We start from the raw sequence: 14911 nt of genomic DNA on the forward strand, positions 1-14911 counted from the left end.
CTCTCCAGGGCGCGTTTTCGGTCGATGGTTGTTCCACTGCCGAGGATCGCCGCGCTATCCCCTTTCGGGTGTGCCTCAGTACGTCCACGGAACCATATCAGCTTGGTGGTGAAGACGTTGGGCAACGCGTGAACAGCTTAGCCTCTGAGGACATGTGTATCCTTGATTTGTATATGATTCAGTATTTGACGTTTTCACTCAAAGTGCAGATGTGATATTTAATGAACATTACATTGTAAAATAAAACTAGGAGTTAACATGATCTGATTGACAGCCGGCGAGTCATTGGGAAATATCTGTATGCAATTAACTATAACACTTGGAATTTGCATATTCCCCGGTGTATACCCCTCCCCATAGGCATTTCTGCACAGGATACGGGGTTGCGCGATGTATTGCTGGTGAACTATGCAAGTCCCTTATTGATGGGGAGCAGGTGACCTCCCACCCACATCCTTTTCAGGACCCTCTGCGCATCTTATGTTCACAAATTCCAAGCTGCTGGCGGTTTCATAACTTGCTCTTCGTTTGGATGAAAACGCCCCGTCGTACCTTTGAACAAGCATTGGCGGTCCACCATGCCTCTGGTTCCCCAACCTCAGATTGCCTCCCAGGTGGCCCGGCTCCCACTGGCCAAATTCTCCCATACGGCCACCTCCATCGACCACAGCGGCCCATTGTCCTGGATCCATGTCAATGGCCATGGAGATCTTGTTTGTCTCTTGGACAAGTTCTCCGGCAGCTCATCGACACCATCAAGACTGATCCTGCGAGTCGTGAACAACCACGGAGTTCTGGTATGTTCTCCATCTTCTCATCAATTGAAATTTCACGCTCAAATCAATTACAGGAGCAACTTGACATGGAACATTTTGTTCGAATCTCTACTGCTCAAGTGCAATCAGCCTCGAAACCGCCCTTCGCCGTGGTGGTCAAGTCGCCTTGTCTCGCAGTGAAATACGCACAAAGCCAAACTCACGTAAATACATCTGTAAAGATATGGGTTACGAGATCTCCCTTCTGACGGGCATCTACAGGTCCGTCGATTCCAACTCAAATTCACCCAAGATCGGGATTACTACTCGACACTCGCCATTCTGAGCGGGATTAATTGCCCATTGACAGAAGGGAGTGCATCCACCCAAACACTGCAGAGACCACCTTCAACCAGTTCGTGGACATCAGTCCCCTCGGTCCAATTGGTGACCACCACATTGAGAAATGTGAACAACGCAATGACCCCAGACAGCAATGGGCCCGGTCCTTTTTATCCGGTCGTCGGATATGAGCCTGGAGTACACATAAGCTCAAGCCAGACGTCCGATGCCATATCCGTGCAGAAAAAGGCCAGGCATATCGCATCCGAGTCTCAGAATCTCGAACAAGAAAGAGTAAGCAGCCGACCTGCCAGCACGCCAGCCTGCCACGACGAGGGTCAACTCAACCGGATGCTTCCACCACGACGGGAACTCCCTTTCTCGAAGACGGGCAAGAGAAAATCTCGAGCGGACAGCACCAGCGAGCGAATTTCTGAGCAGTTCGTACCCCAATCCTCAACCGAGCAGGAAGCCAATGCACTTCGAATCCAACGACCGGACCCATTGAGCGAGACTAAAGCACTTTCACGTCCGGACTCATATGTCCCAGACTCGCAACCCCGGTCTCCGTCTCAGCCTTTTCCCTCAGCCCAACCAGATCAAGTACGACGATCGCCAGAGCTCCAGCCGTCCGCCGCGCCAAGCCAACGCTTGCCTCGCACAATGGTCCGAGGAAGATCTCCCGAAAATGCCGATACCCAGCTGGCCCGGACACAGGAATACATCCCCACTTACCAAGTCACCTCTACCGAGAACCAGCTCGAGCAGTACATTAATTCTCCAAGCGCAGAGCGAATTGCCTTCTTGGAAAACTGGATGTGCGAGTTACTCGATGACGACAAGTTCCTTACTCTATGTCAGGACGTTGAGGGGACGTGGAGACGCTTTGCGTTCGGGCAGAAGAGAGGGTTGGAGTGATTATTGCCAACAGTTGCTGACATGTGAACTGAGAGTACTCGAGACGATCGATATTTATACCCGCGCGAGAAAAACACGGAAGGAACACCACTCTATATTGACTAGCATGCAGACTGCTATAGCTACTATGATATGACTGTTTATTTTAGAATATGATTAGAATATGAATGACGAGCCTCGATTTGGTATTTTTGCGTTGAGAAATAAGATACAAATGACAATTATTGAATCGTACTCCAAGACATAGACACAAGCCACGCAAAGGTCAAAGACGTATTAAAACGTGAGTTTTGGCTGGAATCTACCGTCCAAAGCGAAACCCGGAAGGCGAAAAGCAAACAAGATAGGATATATAAGATTTGCAGGGTAGGAGAGGCGAGGAAAGGATTGCTTCAGTAGCAATCAGTGATTCCATCACATGAGGGAGATCTAGCGGCGCCGGTAGATCAGGCCCGAGAACACATTCAGATATCCCTCTTTAGTGAGCATGGTGAAGTCAACAACAACGCGGCCAACGCCGCCCTGAGACTGCGCCAGTTGCGGTGCGAGATTGGGCGAGGTCTCGCCCTGATCACCGGACAGACCAGGCGGTGGGGTGGATGAGGCATTCTGGCTGACAGAGCCTTCGGCGCCAACAGCGAGATCGGCAAGGTGCTGGAGAGAGCGCTGCTCGTTGGGGCCCATCACTGGAGGCTGAGAGGAGCCAGGCTTGCCTCCGACAGACTCGTGTAGCTGGCTCTCCTGAGATTTGACGCGGCGCCATTCGAGAAAGACGCGGATCTTCGCATCCCAGCCTGGGGTTCCGAAGATGTTGCCGAACTCGGTGGACTCGAGGGCGGGCTTGGCGCGGTGGTCGAGGATTTCTTCGACCTTTTCGAGGGAGATCCAGCACTCGTTTGCGTATTCGGGGAGAACAGTAGCTTCGAGGAGGGTCATTGAGGCCAGGGCTAAGCTGTGCAGGTCGAACGGGGTGGCGGGGCGGTTCTGCAAGGCGGCCTTGTGCATCTCGTTGATGACTTCTTGGGCGCAGTAGATGATCTCGTAGGGACTGTAGACAAAAACGTGGCGCTTGATGAGCAGCCGGACGGTCCAGTAGAGCTGGGCTTGGAGGCTCTCGAAGAGCGAACGAGTGGTCGTGTGTTCGGGCAGTTCGTGGACCTTGAACACGTCTTCCATCTCTCCCAGACGCTCGAGAGATGCAACCAGGTTGGCTCCGACCATCCGGCCCAGTCCGCTGTTAGTCTGGCAGACGTTGTGCTCAACAGTGGCCAGGGTGACCATCTCGGAGAGGAAGGTTGTATACGAGGCGATGCCAGTAGTAATCTGGCCGAGAACCCGCTCGTCCTCGAGACCACCAATCTCTTGTCCACCGGAGACCGTGCCATCAGCTACACTGATGGCGTACCACCGGCTCAAGATAATCAACGACACCCAGTTGCGTCGAGTGAGGTTTGCATCCGAGTCAATATCGGGGTCCGTGGCACGCTTGTTCTTCAGTTGGCCTTGACTCTTGGCCAGGTCGTAGCCCAACTTGCTGGCGGCCTGAACCAAATTATGCTTCGGGATGCCATCCTTGAGAACAAAATTGTCTGGGCCGCGAGTGTCGGCATCAATGATCATCAAGAGAAGTGTCTGTAGCCAGATTAGGTTGACTGCCGTGGAGTTGACGATCAAAGGCTGCTTGGTGTAGTACAGGAGGAGATCCTGAGCGTTGTCAAACGAGGTGACTTTTTCAAAGTTTCCCGCAACGCGCGACAAATCAGTGCGAGTGACTGTGTACAGCGCATAGCAAAAAGTTTCCTGCACCTCGCGATTACATTGGTGAAGAAGCTCCAGGGTTCGCCCCCTGGTGTGTGGGAGAATTGGCATAAGAGTGTGGACCTTCTGGTAGTAACTGGACGATGTTAGATCAAGGACTGGGAGTGGAGCAGGGGGTGTATAGAACGTACGCATCAAGAGCTCCTTCATCGAGGTTGACGGGTGTCATGTCATCTTCGCCCTCATGTCTGGGTAAATCCGTCATCTCAAGACCACTTGGCAAATCCTGCTCATTACTCGGGTTCCAGAACAGGTTGCCAGCCTTCGGCGCACCGCCGCTAGCAACCGTCGGGTTGTAGGGATCAGCCGTGGATTCCGGCGCATCGAAAGCATTCTGCGAGGCGCGGGCATTGAAGTTTGGCTGGGCAAATGACGAGCTTGGAAGACCCTCAAAGACCGAATATGTTCGTTTGCGATTGGCGGAGCCGGTATCGACAGGCGATGCGAAATCTTGATAGCCTCTGGGCAGATTGACCTCGTTCATCGACTGGTATGGTACATCGGGTTGGACGCCGATGCCAGGCTGCATCTGACTTTCGAGCGTGTGGAGACGTTCAGCAAGCTCCTTAATATAACTAGAGCCGTGTCAGCATGGAAAGTCTTGAAGAAGTCGCGTGTATCGTTCCTACCCTTTGCTAGGACCGCGCTTCATGGGCACGCGGCTGAATTGGCAGACAGCACCGAGGCGACGGCAGTTCGAGCATGTTTCGATACCAGTTTCCGCGCTTGCATCGCATCGCACCTATTTCAAAATGGACGCGCCGTTAGTTGGGGGGGGGCCCACGCGTCACGATGTTTTGGGATGTTGTCATCATACTTTTTTGCGCCGGCATTCGTCGCAGGCCCTTGAAATCTTCGATCGTTTACGCGCACTTTGTTCACCATAGCTCAGGTCATGGTTCGGATCGACGCCCACCTGCTGGCTGGGAGGGAACTGGAGCATGTGCTGGTGTTGGTGTTGATCCTCTGATGAACGGCCCATATCACCACCATTTCCTGAACCCATAACCATCGACTGGCCGTGGTGGACACCGTTGCTTGATCCATCACCAAGACCGGGACCAGAGGCTTCACGCGACAATTCGGCGGAGAGAAGTTCGTCAGTGGTAAGCTGGCGGCCGCTGTAGTACGGCATGGCGCCCTGGGCCATCTGCGCGCCGTTGGGGGAAGGGTAAGAGGGCGCCGGAGGCATATCAGACTGCTCGCGGGAGTTCATCTCGCGAAAAATTACCCAAAAACACAGGGAAAGTGATGGGTTGGATGGAAAGCGAGCTTCCGGAAGATGATGGAGAGGTGGAGGACGCGAAGTGCCCAGAGGCAAGGTTTTTCTTTACAGCCTAGAAAATTTCGCGGGGAGAGAATTTCACAGGGGCTAGCGCGGCCGCATCGAGCAACACCGACATATTGGAATCATGGCAATTGATTCAGGCTTCTACAATGATGTTTTTGTTTGACTATTTGTATAGTTCATCGGATGATCGCGCGGAGGACGGCCTTTTGTTTCTGCGCAAGCGGATTAATACTATTTCCTGCCTTGGTCGGGGCGGCGGTTTGTCCGGCGACCGTTGAACTTTCAGAGGACCGGATAATCAATCCTATTTCTCCGTCTCTTGGGATCTCTTTGAGTACACCGGAGAGTTCGATCGTGTTCAATCCGGCGCCTCCGACGCCTCGGGTGTTGAGTTTTACCTCACTGTCGCGCAGTATAACACAAAATTCCACTGCCAAAGCCAGGAAGACCATAGTCAATTTCTAGCCCATTCAACAACTAGTCTGAGTACGAGACTGGAGCGGACTAATTACTGGGCTCTTGAGGATACTTGATGCTCTGTTGGAAAGACTCTCAGGTTCTTATCATTCCTGGTTGGACATACCTGGGTGTCCTTGAACATATTCAGGCTCCCTACGCCCGTAGCTCTTTGGGTTGGCCTGAAAGTTCAGCTAGGAATTGCACCAGGACTCAATAGTAATTGTGCGAGGCCTGCTTCAGGTAAGAAACACCAGCATATATCATTGCGATTGGCCGTGTCTATTACCCGGAGTCTGGACTGCATACCAAGGCGCCAGAGAATTGCCCTAGTACGACTTCTGCGCTGACTACAGTACTCACAGATGCCCCATAGGTAGATTGTCGTTCGGGGCTCCGGAAAATTCCCGGCAGCAGAGGCTTGACGTGCTAGTCGGACTATTTATCAAGGATCTCAGGGTCCTATATTGTCAGGACATAGAGAATGATTAGATGTTATTTCGGTATGGCCGGCACCTAAGAGGCAGTAAATGTGCCCCCAGTTGACGGGATAACTCCCAATGTGCTCGAGCACGATAATTCTACATAATGGAAAGGATTCCACTTCAGTTCTAGGGAGTTAGTGTTCCGATCCGTTTTCTTGCGTATTCGAAATCACCCGGTGGACACGTTAGGACAGGATACCCAAGGCGATTGGACTCCGAGCCACCCTCGGCGCGTATCGGTCAGGTAATCGGAATTTACAACCATTCTGGTTATGATTGGCATTGGCTTCATGCGCAGATCAGGGCCCACCCGGCGCCAAACCCTCTGCAGCCCGCTCGAAGCAGGAACAGTGACGCCATCCCACTTGGTCCAGCAGCGCCATGACCTGCCGTGCAGCCTGCAGCGCAGCGTACGGCGCGTGTAGCCCGTACATAATACATAGCCCGCTCTCGTACGTTGTACCATACCGGTATTTTTAATTCTGTGCCCACAGGTTCGTAGTTCTGTCCTTTGGGACCCTCGCGCTCGGATTTTCAGCCATTTCTGTCACTTGACGCCAAGAATTATTACGATTTTGTGACTCGCCAGTGATCTTCGGCCCTATAGAGTACATCCTGCAGGGATTATGGAAACTTCTGAGAATGGTACCTGGTTTTCTCGGGGGTTAGCAGGGAAGAAGAAGAAGAAAAAAAAGAAAAAAAAAAAAGGAAAAAGGAAAAAAAGAGGATTCAAATCCTTGTCTATGTCCCCTGAAACAGCCCCTCCCAACCAAGTTAGAAGGGATTAGAGACGGCCAGGTGTCAAGGCTTGGGATGTGCGGCCCCAGATTTCGCTAGCGAGATCCATTCCGGTGGGGTTCGAGTTCGTACGATGAGCCCGTGCTCGGGGGCTCCGCTGGGTTTTTCCCAATGCTCTTGGACTTTGCCTTTGTTCCTGCGATCGCCCTGGAAATTTTGATAAATTTCTTTGCTACTTGCTCCTTGCTACTTTCTCCATGGCTACATGCTACATATTACCTGCTATTTGTTATTCAAATACTCCTAGGTACCTCCAGCATAGGATGTACAGGATCTACCCCTCCACCGAGACGTGTTGCCACGTAAGGCAGGTCTTTCCGCTTCGCACGGTCTCGTCTCCTCTGGTCTCGTCTACGTAACTTGTACCCTGGGAGTATTTGGCTGTTTAGGTATAGGCCGATCTTCAATGATCTGACGCTTAGGAGTGGTCACTGTGCGAAAGACACCAGTAAAATAAAACCCTAAGCACCGTACAAAAGGGCGGTTCCTGGTGGGACCAAGTCCCTCGACCGCCAAAAGGTGGATACACTCGTTTTCAAGGGAAATGCGGGTTGCAAACCAGGTCGCAAAGCGTAGAATTCCCAGCCGAAAGGGATACATTTCCCGGGTACTTAAGTACGATGCGAGGATCGAGGAAACGATCGGAGAACCTTGGAGAACCTTTGGACAACCTTGGAAACGAGAACAGGATGTTACAGGGTCTCAAGTGGTAACGGTTTCGTAAACTTGTACCTTGTGCCTCCGCCACGGGCGACGACAAAGACCACAAGTGCAGTGAAAATCCCCTTCCGTTAATAACCTCCTCGCCTCCTTCCTTCCTCTCTTTCCTCTGCATAGGGTGTTCGTCAACTCTCTATATCGATCGCGCTTTCTCTTGGCCGCCACTACCGGTACTTGGTGTCCTGTCTCACGACCGGCGCCAAACGGTGCGTAGGCTTGGTCCCCCATTCTTGTCCTCCTCCTATCCTCCCCGACATCGCCTTATACCCTTCGCCTCGACTGCGAATCTCTATACTCCCCCGCGAGTTGTATACTGCTGGCTCGGCGTTCTTTGAACTTCCGCATTGGGACTTTTCGCCCTAAGATACCCTTTTTTGTTCTTTCTGTTCCTCGGCCCCCCCCTCTCGACGAAGGCGCCCGAAGTACCCTCGCCTTGACGGCTCTGTTTTGTGGTCTCTTTGTGACCCTCTCCTTCAACTCTTTCTACATTCCTCCATTTTACCATTTCGCGATTCATCGCATGTGTCTCTTACAGTAACCACACGCGATGCTTATCGATGGTGAGAAGTGGGCTTGTGAAGCTTGCGTCCGGGGTCACCGGGTTAGCAGCTGTCACCACAGCGGTATGTCCATGTCTGATGTAGGAGAACCGCAACGTTCCAAATCTAACTTATGCCACAGACCGCCCTTTGACCCATATCAATAAAAAAGGCCGCCCAGTCTCTCAATGTACTCACTGCCGCGGCCTACGCAAGTCCCGAACAACCCACGTCAAATGCGAATGCGGCGACAAGAAAAAGAAATCCGACGACTGCCATGGTGACAAGCGAGATCTGAGTGAGCATAGCATGTTAGGCGCTGGTTTCCCGGTTCCCCATTCTGATATAAGTTACAGAAGACTCTCTTCACCGTTGTGGCTGCAGTCATGGTCAGCGCTGTACCTGTGCGCACAAGAAGGAACACCTTGATCCCGTTCCTGAGACCGGTCTGCCTTTGCCTCAGCCGTCGATTCCTGCTGAACATCCGCGGAAACCTCATCTTACTTCGACCAAGTCCGAGTCGATGTTGACCATTTTCCGTGACGGTCACCATAAACCCGCCCATAAGCATAATGACATGGCCCACAAGTGCGGATTGCCCTACACAATCCCACGATCACATACTATTCACCACCCCTCCGACATGCCCCGCCGCTCCGTCGACCATCTCCCCCTGACGCAGACGGCATTTGTCCAGGAACCTCTCAGCCTCATGGACCCGTGCCCCCATTCGCAGCAGACCTCGCAACAGGGTTCCCCCGACAGTACGACTGCTGCCGGTTCTGAAGATGTGAACTCGAACTCTCTCGACCAATCCATCCTGGACAAATTCGCGGCACCTCCTCTCCCGCCCTCCGCAATGGATAAGAACCCGACAGACGCTTCGAACCCGACGTCGGCCCCTGCCACCATGGACAAGTTTCCCCTGGAGCAAATCATTACCAGCGTGCCCCCGCCTCTCGATGTCTCGTCCTATACCACCTTCCCGACGACCTCGTCCAACTCGCCGATTACGTGCATGGCATTCTCAGACCAGTATCAAGAAAACTATTTCGCGTCTCCCGATTCCGATATGCCCCTTGGGTCTGCCGGCATGGGTGCACCGTCGGTCGATTGGTCGAGTTTCCCGTTGTACTCGGACGTTCCCGCGTCCACCAGCACGCAAACTCCGTCCTACGCCAGTTTCGACTACAACTCGTATCCCTCGGGCCTGCCACCCCCGTCGTCTTCCGGCGACATTTCCGAGGCTGACGAATTTGGCCCCTTGCCTGGTCTTGGACCTGCGGGTAACGACCATCACGATCTCCACAGCGTGAGCGAAGCTTCGGACATGGATCACCTCCGGGTCAGCTCCGCTTCATCATTGGTCGGTCTCCCCCAGGCGCAACTGCTGTCATCGAACGACCTCGAGTCGATCAACATCGATGACTTCCTTAAATCCGCCAACGAGTCTACGGCCGCGCTCGAGCATCAACTGCAGGCCAGCATGGGACTTGATTCCAAACCGGTCCCGGCGCAGGACATGTACTCCATGTCCCAGCCGCAGGACTCGGTACCCATCTGGCCGGCCAGCCTTTTCGACTCTGGCTCCACTCCGCCCATGGACGAAAACTACTTCCGCCAGTCGTGGGCACAATAGTCCGGGCATCAATGTTTTGCCATTCCTTGTCTTTTAATTCTCCTGGGGTCTCCGCTACCTTGCGGCACCTTACCACCACCTCTACACCGTCTTTATGACCTTGATGAGAGATGATGATAAATGCCTGATTATTTTTTTTTGCGTTTAATTAGCCAGTCTAGATCTCTTCACGCTAGCATGCAATCTAGAGGGGTTCTGTGATTTGGAGTATACACACCTGTACCTTGCCCAGGTGTACATACCACATACCTTGGGCCGTACACCGTGTTAGCCTGTTTTCCAGTATAGACCCTGTTTTACTTTACATGTATAATGTGAAAATGCATCCACTCTGTGGCCCACATCTGAATACAAACTTCTCCAGAACATCTGACCTATACCCCGACCCATACAGAACCTATCAGGAACGTTTGAAAGAATGATACCAACATAGCCGCGTAGATTCCTCGATCTCCATACGCACCTCCCCATCATAGCTGAAGCTATTACCCGATCTGCCAGCTGCACCCCATACTCAGCCAGACACGAGACACACTGGCAAGAACATCCGAGCCAAAGAAAAGAATGCGCGACGCAATTAGTGTTCACAATGTAGCGGTGAACACGCCCACTCGCCTTGTCTCAGATCGGCGCAAATCCAATTTCTCGCACTAAACCCTACCCAGGCAAGCCGATCGTGTCGCCCGCATGGATCACCACCGCTCTGCTTAATCGCTTTGTTCTCTCCGATGCATGCACGAGGCACGGCTTGTCCTGTTTTCTCGTCACCTGCTGATTCGATCTGGAAGGTATCTCATATCCCAAATTATAATTGAAATTGAAATTACATGCTGACGTATGTTACTCAGTCACTTGCCCTATACAAGTAGTGTGGTGGAAGTAGCGGTGAGCATTCATTGGGGGTATCCGAGAATAAAATCGCCAGTCTCCAGCCCCAGGTGCATTCCAGCTCAGCTCCGGCATAAGGGCCGCATACCAAGCCTTTTCCGACAAGATCGTCCACTGTACATTGACGTACATATCTCGTGTGATGATGGGGGGAGACATACCATGCTGCACGCGACGTGGGACCCTCGCGATACAAGCCTCGGGTGCAGGCCTTGGCTAATGCTTAGCTCGGCACGGTCCTTGTGTGATGTGAGTTGGGCAAGGGGGAACCCTGTTCTGGTTCGTTGGGATGGCGATGGCTGGGGTTGGGATCTGCGGTGGATCATATTTGGAGGGAAAAAGGACTGGGCTGGGCGTTCGGTAGTTTACGTAGGGCTTAGCTTAATATTGATTCGATGCTTGGTCTGAGACATGATCGTTCGTTAATTAGTTATCTATATTGGACAGCACTCGTTGACAGGTGGGGCGGAGGTGGTGGATATACAGGATAGGTACTTGCTATCTTGACTGACTGGCAAGATATCTGGTACTGCTGACGTAGTGTCTTGAAAGTTGCGATTGCGACGCCGCTGAAGCAAGGGAGATGAGGTCCAGACTTGGTACCCACTTCACCTTGAGTAGTTGTGGATTTCATTCCGATGGAACTGCATTACAGTACGTTGATACTCGGATGATTCGGCATCTCGGGAATTCAGGTGTCCAGGTGTCACGCCAAGATATGTACATGTCTGGTTTATTTGTTTGGGGTCATCGATCTTGCCCCAGAGGTTGTCCTACTAATCTACATAGCTCTGGTATTTTACCCAGATAGCTCAACCGAATCTGCTTCAATTCTCTTTGTGTCGTGGGGAGCTGTGTAGATTGATGAACTGAAGGCTGGCATTCGTGTTCCAAATCTAGACACCATTTACCTTTCGATCAGGTGCAGTAGACATGAATTGCAGCCCAGGGGTCCGGTCTTGTGAATGTGACTTGTGGCCATATTGCTCGATACCCCGCATAGGATATATCTTTGTCCTGGGTGCGGTCCGTACGGGCCATAGAATGGATCGATAGTTCATATATATTCCGACGGATACTTCAGATCGTGTACCCAACCGAAATAATTCAAGCAAGCTGTTTTCGCGACGAAAGATGCAATTGTGTTGTTACTAGTCACTCGCACCCTCACCCTCTTGTTCAATCTCAACCCTCTCGGCGGAAGAGGTGACTCGTTTGCTAGTTAGTCAAAGTTATCTGAGAGATCTCCAGCTCTATCAGTGTGTGCATAGCGGATGTCAACATGGATATAAGCGAAGACAGAGCAGGTACGTAAAAGACTTCTATTAGCATAATACAAATAAGCACATGTTTGTGAAAGCAGATCTTGTCCTATGCAGCAAGACTTTTTCCGACGCGAAAGACAAATTTAGAACATCATTCATCTCCACACAGCTGGGGCATACTATGTATTCACTCAGAAGATCCACCTTTCAAAGAAATAATAACTCTTTGGCCGATGACCACGAGCGTGTAGTTCAGCAGCTTCATCACAAACCTCATGATTCAACAGATCGAGCCTACAGAAGTAACTGCCGAGTCTCTATCGCATCGGAACGGCAATTTAATCAAATTCTTTCTACAACCGACAGATTCTTGACTTTATCCTACCTTCAATGATCCCAAGTTGATTTTTCATCAAGAGAGTGAGCAGATCCTGAAACTTCTCAATTTCACGCATGCATTTCGAGTAGGCTAATGACCAAATGCAGCTTGGGAATGTATTCGAAGTAATTGAGAAGGATACCTTAAAAAAAGAACAAAGGAGGCCGACAAAGAACTCCAGAGAGGTGCCTAGAAAAAGTTCGAGAAAGAACTGAAGAATTAAGTGTGGAGGGCGCCTTTAGATTACCTTCTTGATCGAGTTGTAGAAAATGACATTAATGACTTTTGAGTTATGTTTGGAGATTTTTAATCAAAGCTGCACGAAGCAGGATGCATTCATTCTTTTGGATGTGGCCTGTAATAACAGCTGGCATGCATACATGATCTAGGTAGTCCAACACCCGATATATGTCGTCTATATGGTATCAAAAATATAACCCGAGGCCAAGTCCACGAGCAAAGAGAAGTGAAGAAGCGCAGATCGGAGATTCATCTCGCATAATGGCGTGAGAAAAAAAAAGGGAAGCCATGCCAATGTCTAGCTATTCCTCTCCGTGATGAATTCATCGATACTTCTGCATAAAGTCGGCGTGGAACTTCACGATGCGCTCAACCCAGTCCGTACCGGGGGCCAAGAAGGTAGTACGGAAGTGAAGGGTATTCTCCTTCTGACCGAAGCCTGAGCCCGGGACGACGCAGACACCGGTCGCCTCGAGGAGGCGCAGGCAGTAGAACTCGTCGGCGGCGCGACCCTCGGCCTTGGCGGCCTCAATGGCTCCGTTGGGCAACTTGATGGTGGGGAAAAGGTACATGGAGCCTTGGGGCTCCTGGCACTCAACGCCCTCCATGCGCTGGAAGGCATCGTACAGGGCAAAGGCGCGCTTGCGCAGACCATCACGGATACCGTTGTACTCCTTCTGGTAGAGCTCGTGGCTGGGCTCGCCCTCGCGGGGAGGGTTGACCATGGTCTCGAGCAGGCACTGGGCAACGACCGGCGGGCACAGTCCGATGCTGACGAGCTTGTAGATCTGCTCCTGCACCAGGGGATCGAATCCGACGAGCTCGAAGTAGCCGCCGCGGTGGCCGCACTCACCGACCATGCCCTTGGAGGTACTGTGCATGGAAACCAGTTCCACGTCATCGTACTTTCCAGGGTGCTCCTGCTGCAGCTGGCGGAGACGCTTCTTAAAGGAGACGAATTCGCCTTCGAAGACGTTGGTCTGGTAGACTTCGTCGGCAATAACGACGAGGTGCTCCTCGGCGGCGACATCGATGACCTGCTTGATATCGTCGGCGCTGAGGGAGGCTCCGGTGGGGTTGCCGGGGTTGATCACAACGACGGCGCGGAGGTCGGTACCGGCGGCCTTGGCATCCTTGATGGACTGGTACATGGCGTTGATGTCGGTACCCCATGCCTTCTGCTCCTCCAAGTAGTATGGGACGCACTGTGCGTTCAGAAGAGCCAAGGTAGCGGTGTACAGAGGGTATTGGGGAATGGGAACCAAGACACCGGCCTTGGGGCTGTTGCAGATAACACTCAACAAAGTGTTGACACCAGAAGAGGCACCGGCAGTCAGAAAGAGGTCCTGGGGGTTGGCGGGGTATCCATCACGCTCTTCAATGAACTTGGCAACGCTGTTTCGGATGCCCGGTGCACCCTGACTGTGACTGTAAGCACCCACACTCTGCACATTGGCCAAGAGGGTCTTCGCCCGGTCGATCACATCCTGGTTATATCCGAAGGAGGTCTTGAGGGCATCGGAGTTCTCCAGCAACAACGGGTTCTCGACGAGACTGAGGACCTGGCGGAAGAAGGTAATGGGCTTCTGGTCGAGTTGCTGGGGGTTTCCGATGTTGGCAAAGATCACGCTGTCGAAAGGCAGGGCCTTGTCACCGTCGACCAGACGCTGACGGTACTCTTCAGCCTTCACCGCCAGCTCACCGCGCACGGCATACTTGGCAGCACGAATGTGAGGGTTGATGTTGTCGACATTGAGACACTTGTTGGAATTGGAACGCTTGGTTTGAGTCATGGTGGGCGCTGTTTCGACCCAAGTGATTGTTAGTTTGGAATGTTCAAATCTAGTGCAATGGCAGCCCTGTAGAGGTCACGATGGATGAGGGGTCAAATGTGGAGCCTCAGGAGCAGCAAATAATCATATGAGATCAAATCAGAAGAGGGGGCCAATCCATATATAGCGCGCACATTATCCCACGTACCTGAGACAGAGAGCCCCCCCGCAATTCGCGCGGTCGGGCGAAGTAGGAGTCCATTCGGCCGGGTCACGCATGCCCGCAACGGAGACGCCCGCATGCTGGATGCGAGCTTAAACTGCCAGGACATCTTTCAATGGAACCGTTATGCGGGGTTCGTTCCTTGCTCAGATCTTAAGATCGGATAAGGGTGGTTTACTCGGCTACGAAGAAAAAAATAAATCGGACCCTCGGGCGGTGAAACGATGTGAGTCATCATTGTTTTCTCCACCCCCGGGACGTTGACCCGAGTAAGTGAGGTGTATCGGACGAGAGATAGCTACAGAGAGGTAAGATACTCTTGATGGACAGTAGATATCGAAATAAGGGACACAGATGTAGATGAGATGACGCAGGGGCGGATC

General features: G+C 52.1%; 5 protein-coding genes across 5 annotated transcripts; 2 read left to right on the forward strand and 3 right to left on the reverse strand.

Annotated features, from left to right (window-relative positions):
• Nucleotides 1-578: 578 nt before the first annotated feature.
• Nucleotides 579-2015, forward strand: N7443_008846 (uncharacterized protein; the record flags this gene model as incomplete). The annotated part of the gene is made up of 2 exons (XM_056888902.1): nucleotides 579-797; nucleotides 1038-2015. The coding sequence occupies 2 exons, from the start codon at nucleotides 579-581 to the stop codon at nucleotides 2013-2015; spliced, it is 1197 nt and encodes a 398-aa protein (XP_056738204.1).
• A 429-nt stretch (nucleotides 2016-2444) lies between these two features.
• N7443_008847 (putative C6 finger domain protein) lies at nucleotides 2445-5049 on the reverse strand (the record flags this gene model as incomplete). Its single annotated transcript, XM_056888903.1, has 4 exons — nucleotides 2445-3909; nucleotides 3965-4408; nucleotides 4463-4575; nucleotides 4651-5049. 4 exons carry the CDS (start codon nucleotides 5047-5049, stop codon nucleotides 2445-2447), a joined length of 2421 nt encoding a protein of 806 aa, XP_056738205.1.
• A 251-nt stretch (nucleotides 5050-5300) lies between these two features.
• On the reverse strand, nucleotides 5301-5576 carry N7443_008848 (Succinate dehydrogenase assembly factor 3; the record flags this gene model as incomplete). The annotated part of the gene is made up of 1 exon (XM_056888904.1): nucleotides 5301-5576. One exon carries the CDS (start codon nucleotides 5574-5576, stop codon nucleotides 5301-5303), a length of 276 nt encoding a protein of 91 aa, XP_056738206.1.
• A 2554-nt stretch (nucleotides 5577-8130) lies between these two features.
• On the forward strand, nucleotides 8131-9761 carry N7443_008849 (copper fist DNA-binding domain-containing protein; the record flags this gene model as incomplete). Its single annotated transcript, XM_056888905.1, has 3 exons — nucleotides 8131-8206; nucleotides 8265-8420; nucleotides 8479-9761. 3 exons carry the CDS (start codon nucleotides 8131-8133, stop codon nucleotides 9759-9761), a joined length of 1515 nt encoding a protein of 504 aa, XP_056738207.1.
• A 3095-nt stretch (nucleotides 9762-12856) lies between these two features.
• Nucleotides 12857-14637, reverse strand: N7443_008850 (putative alanine aminotransferase; the record flags this gene model as incomplete). Its single annotated transcript, XM_056888906.1, has 2 exons — nucleotides 12857-14375; nucleotides 14510-14637. The coding sequence occupies 2 exons, from the start codon at nucleotides 14635-14637 to the stop codon at nucleotides 12857-12859; spliced, it is 1647 nt and encodes a 548-aa protein (XP_056738208.1).
• Between the last annotated feature and the right edge of the window lie 274 nt (nucleotides 14638-14911).

Source organism: Penicillium atrosanguineum, assembly GCF_028827265.1.
Source record: "Penicillium atrosanguineum strain IBT 20685 chromosome Unknown utg000007l_segment0_segment0, whole genome shotgun sequence".
NCBI classification, from domain to species: domain Eukaryota; kingdom Fungi; phylum Ascomycota; class Eurotiomycetes; order Eurotiales; family Aspergillaceae; genus Penicillium; species Penicillium atrosanguineum.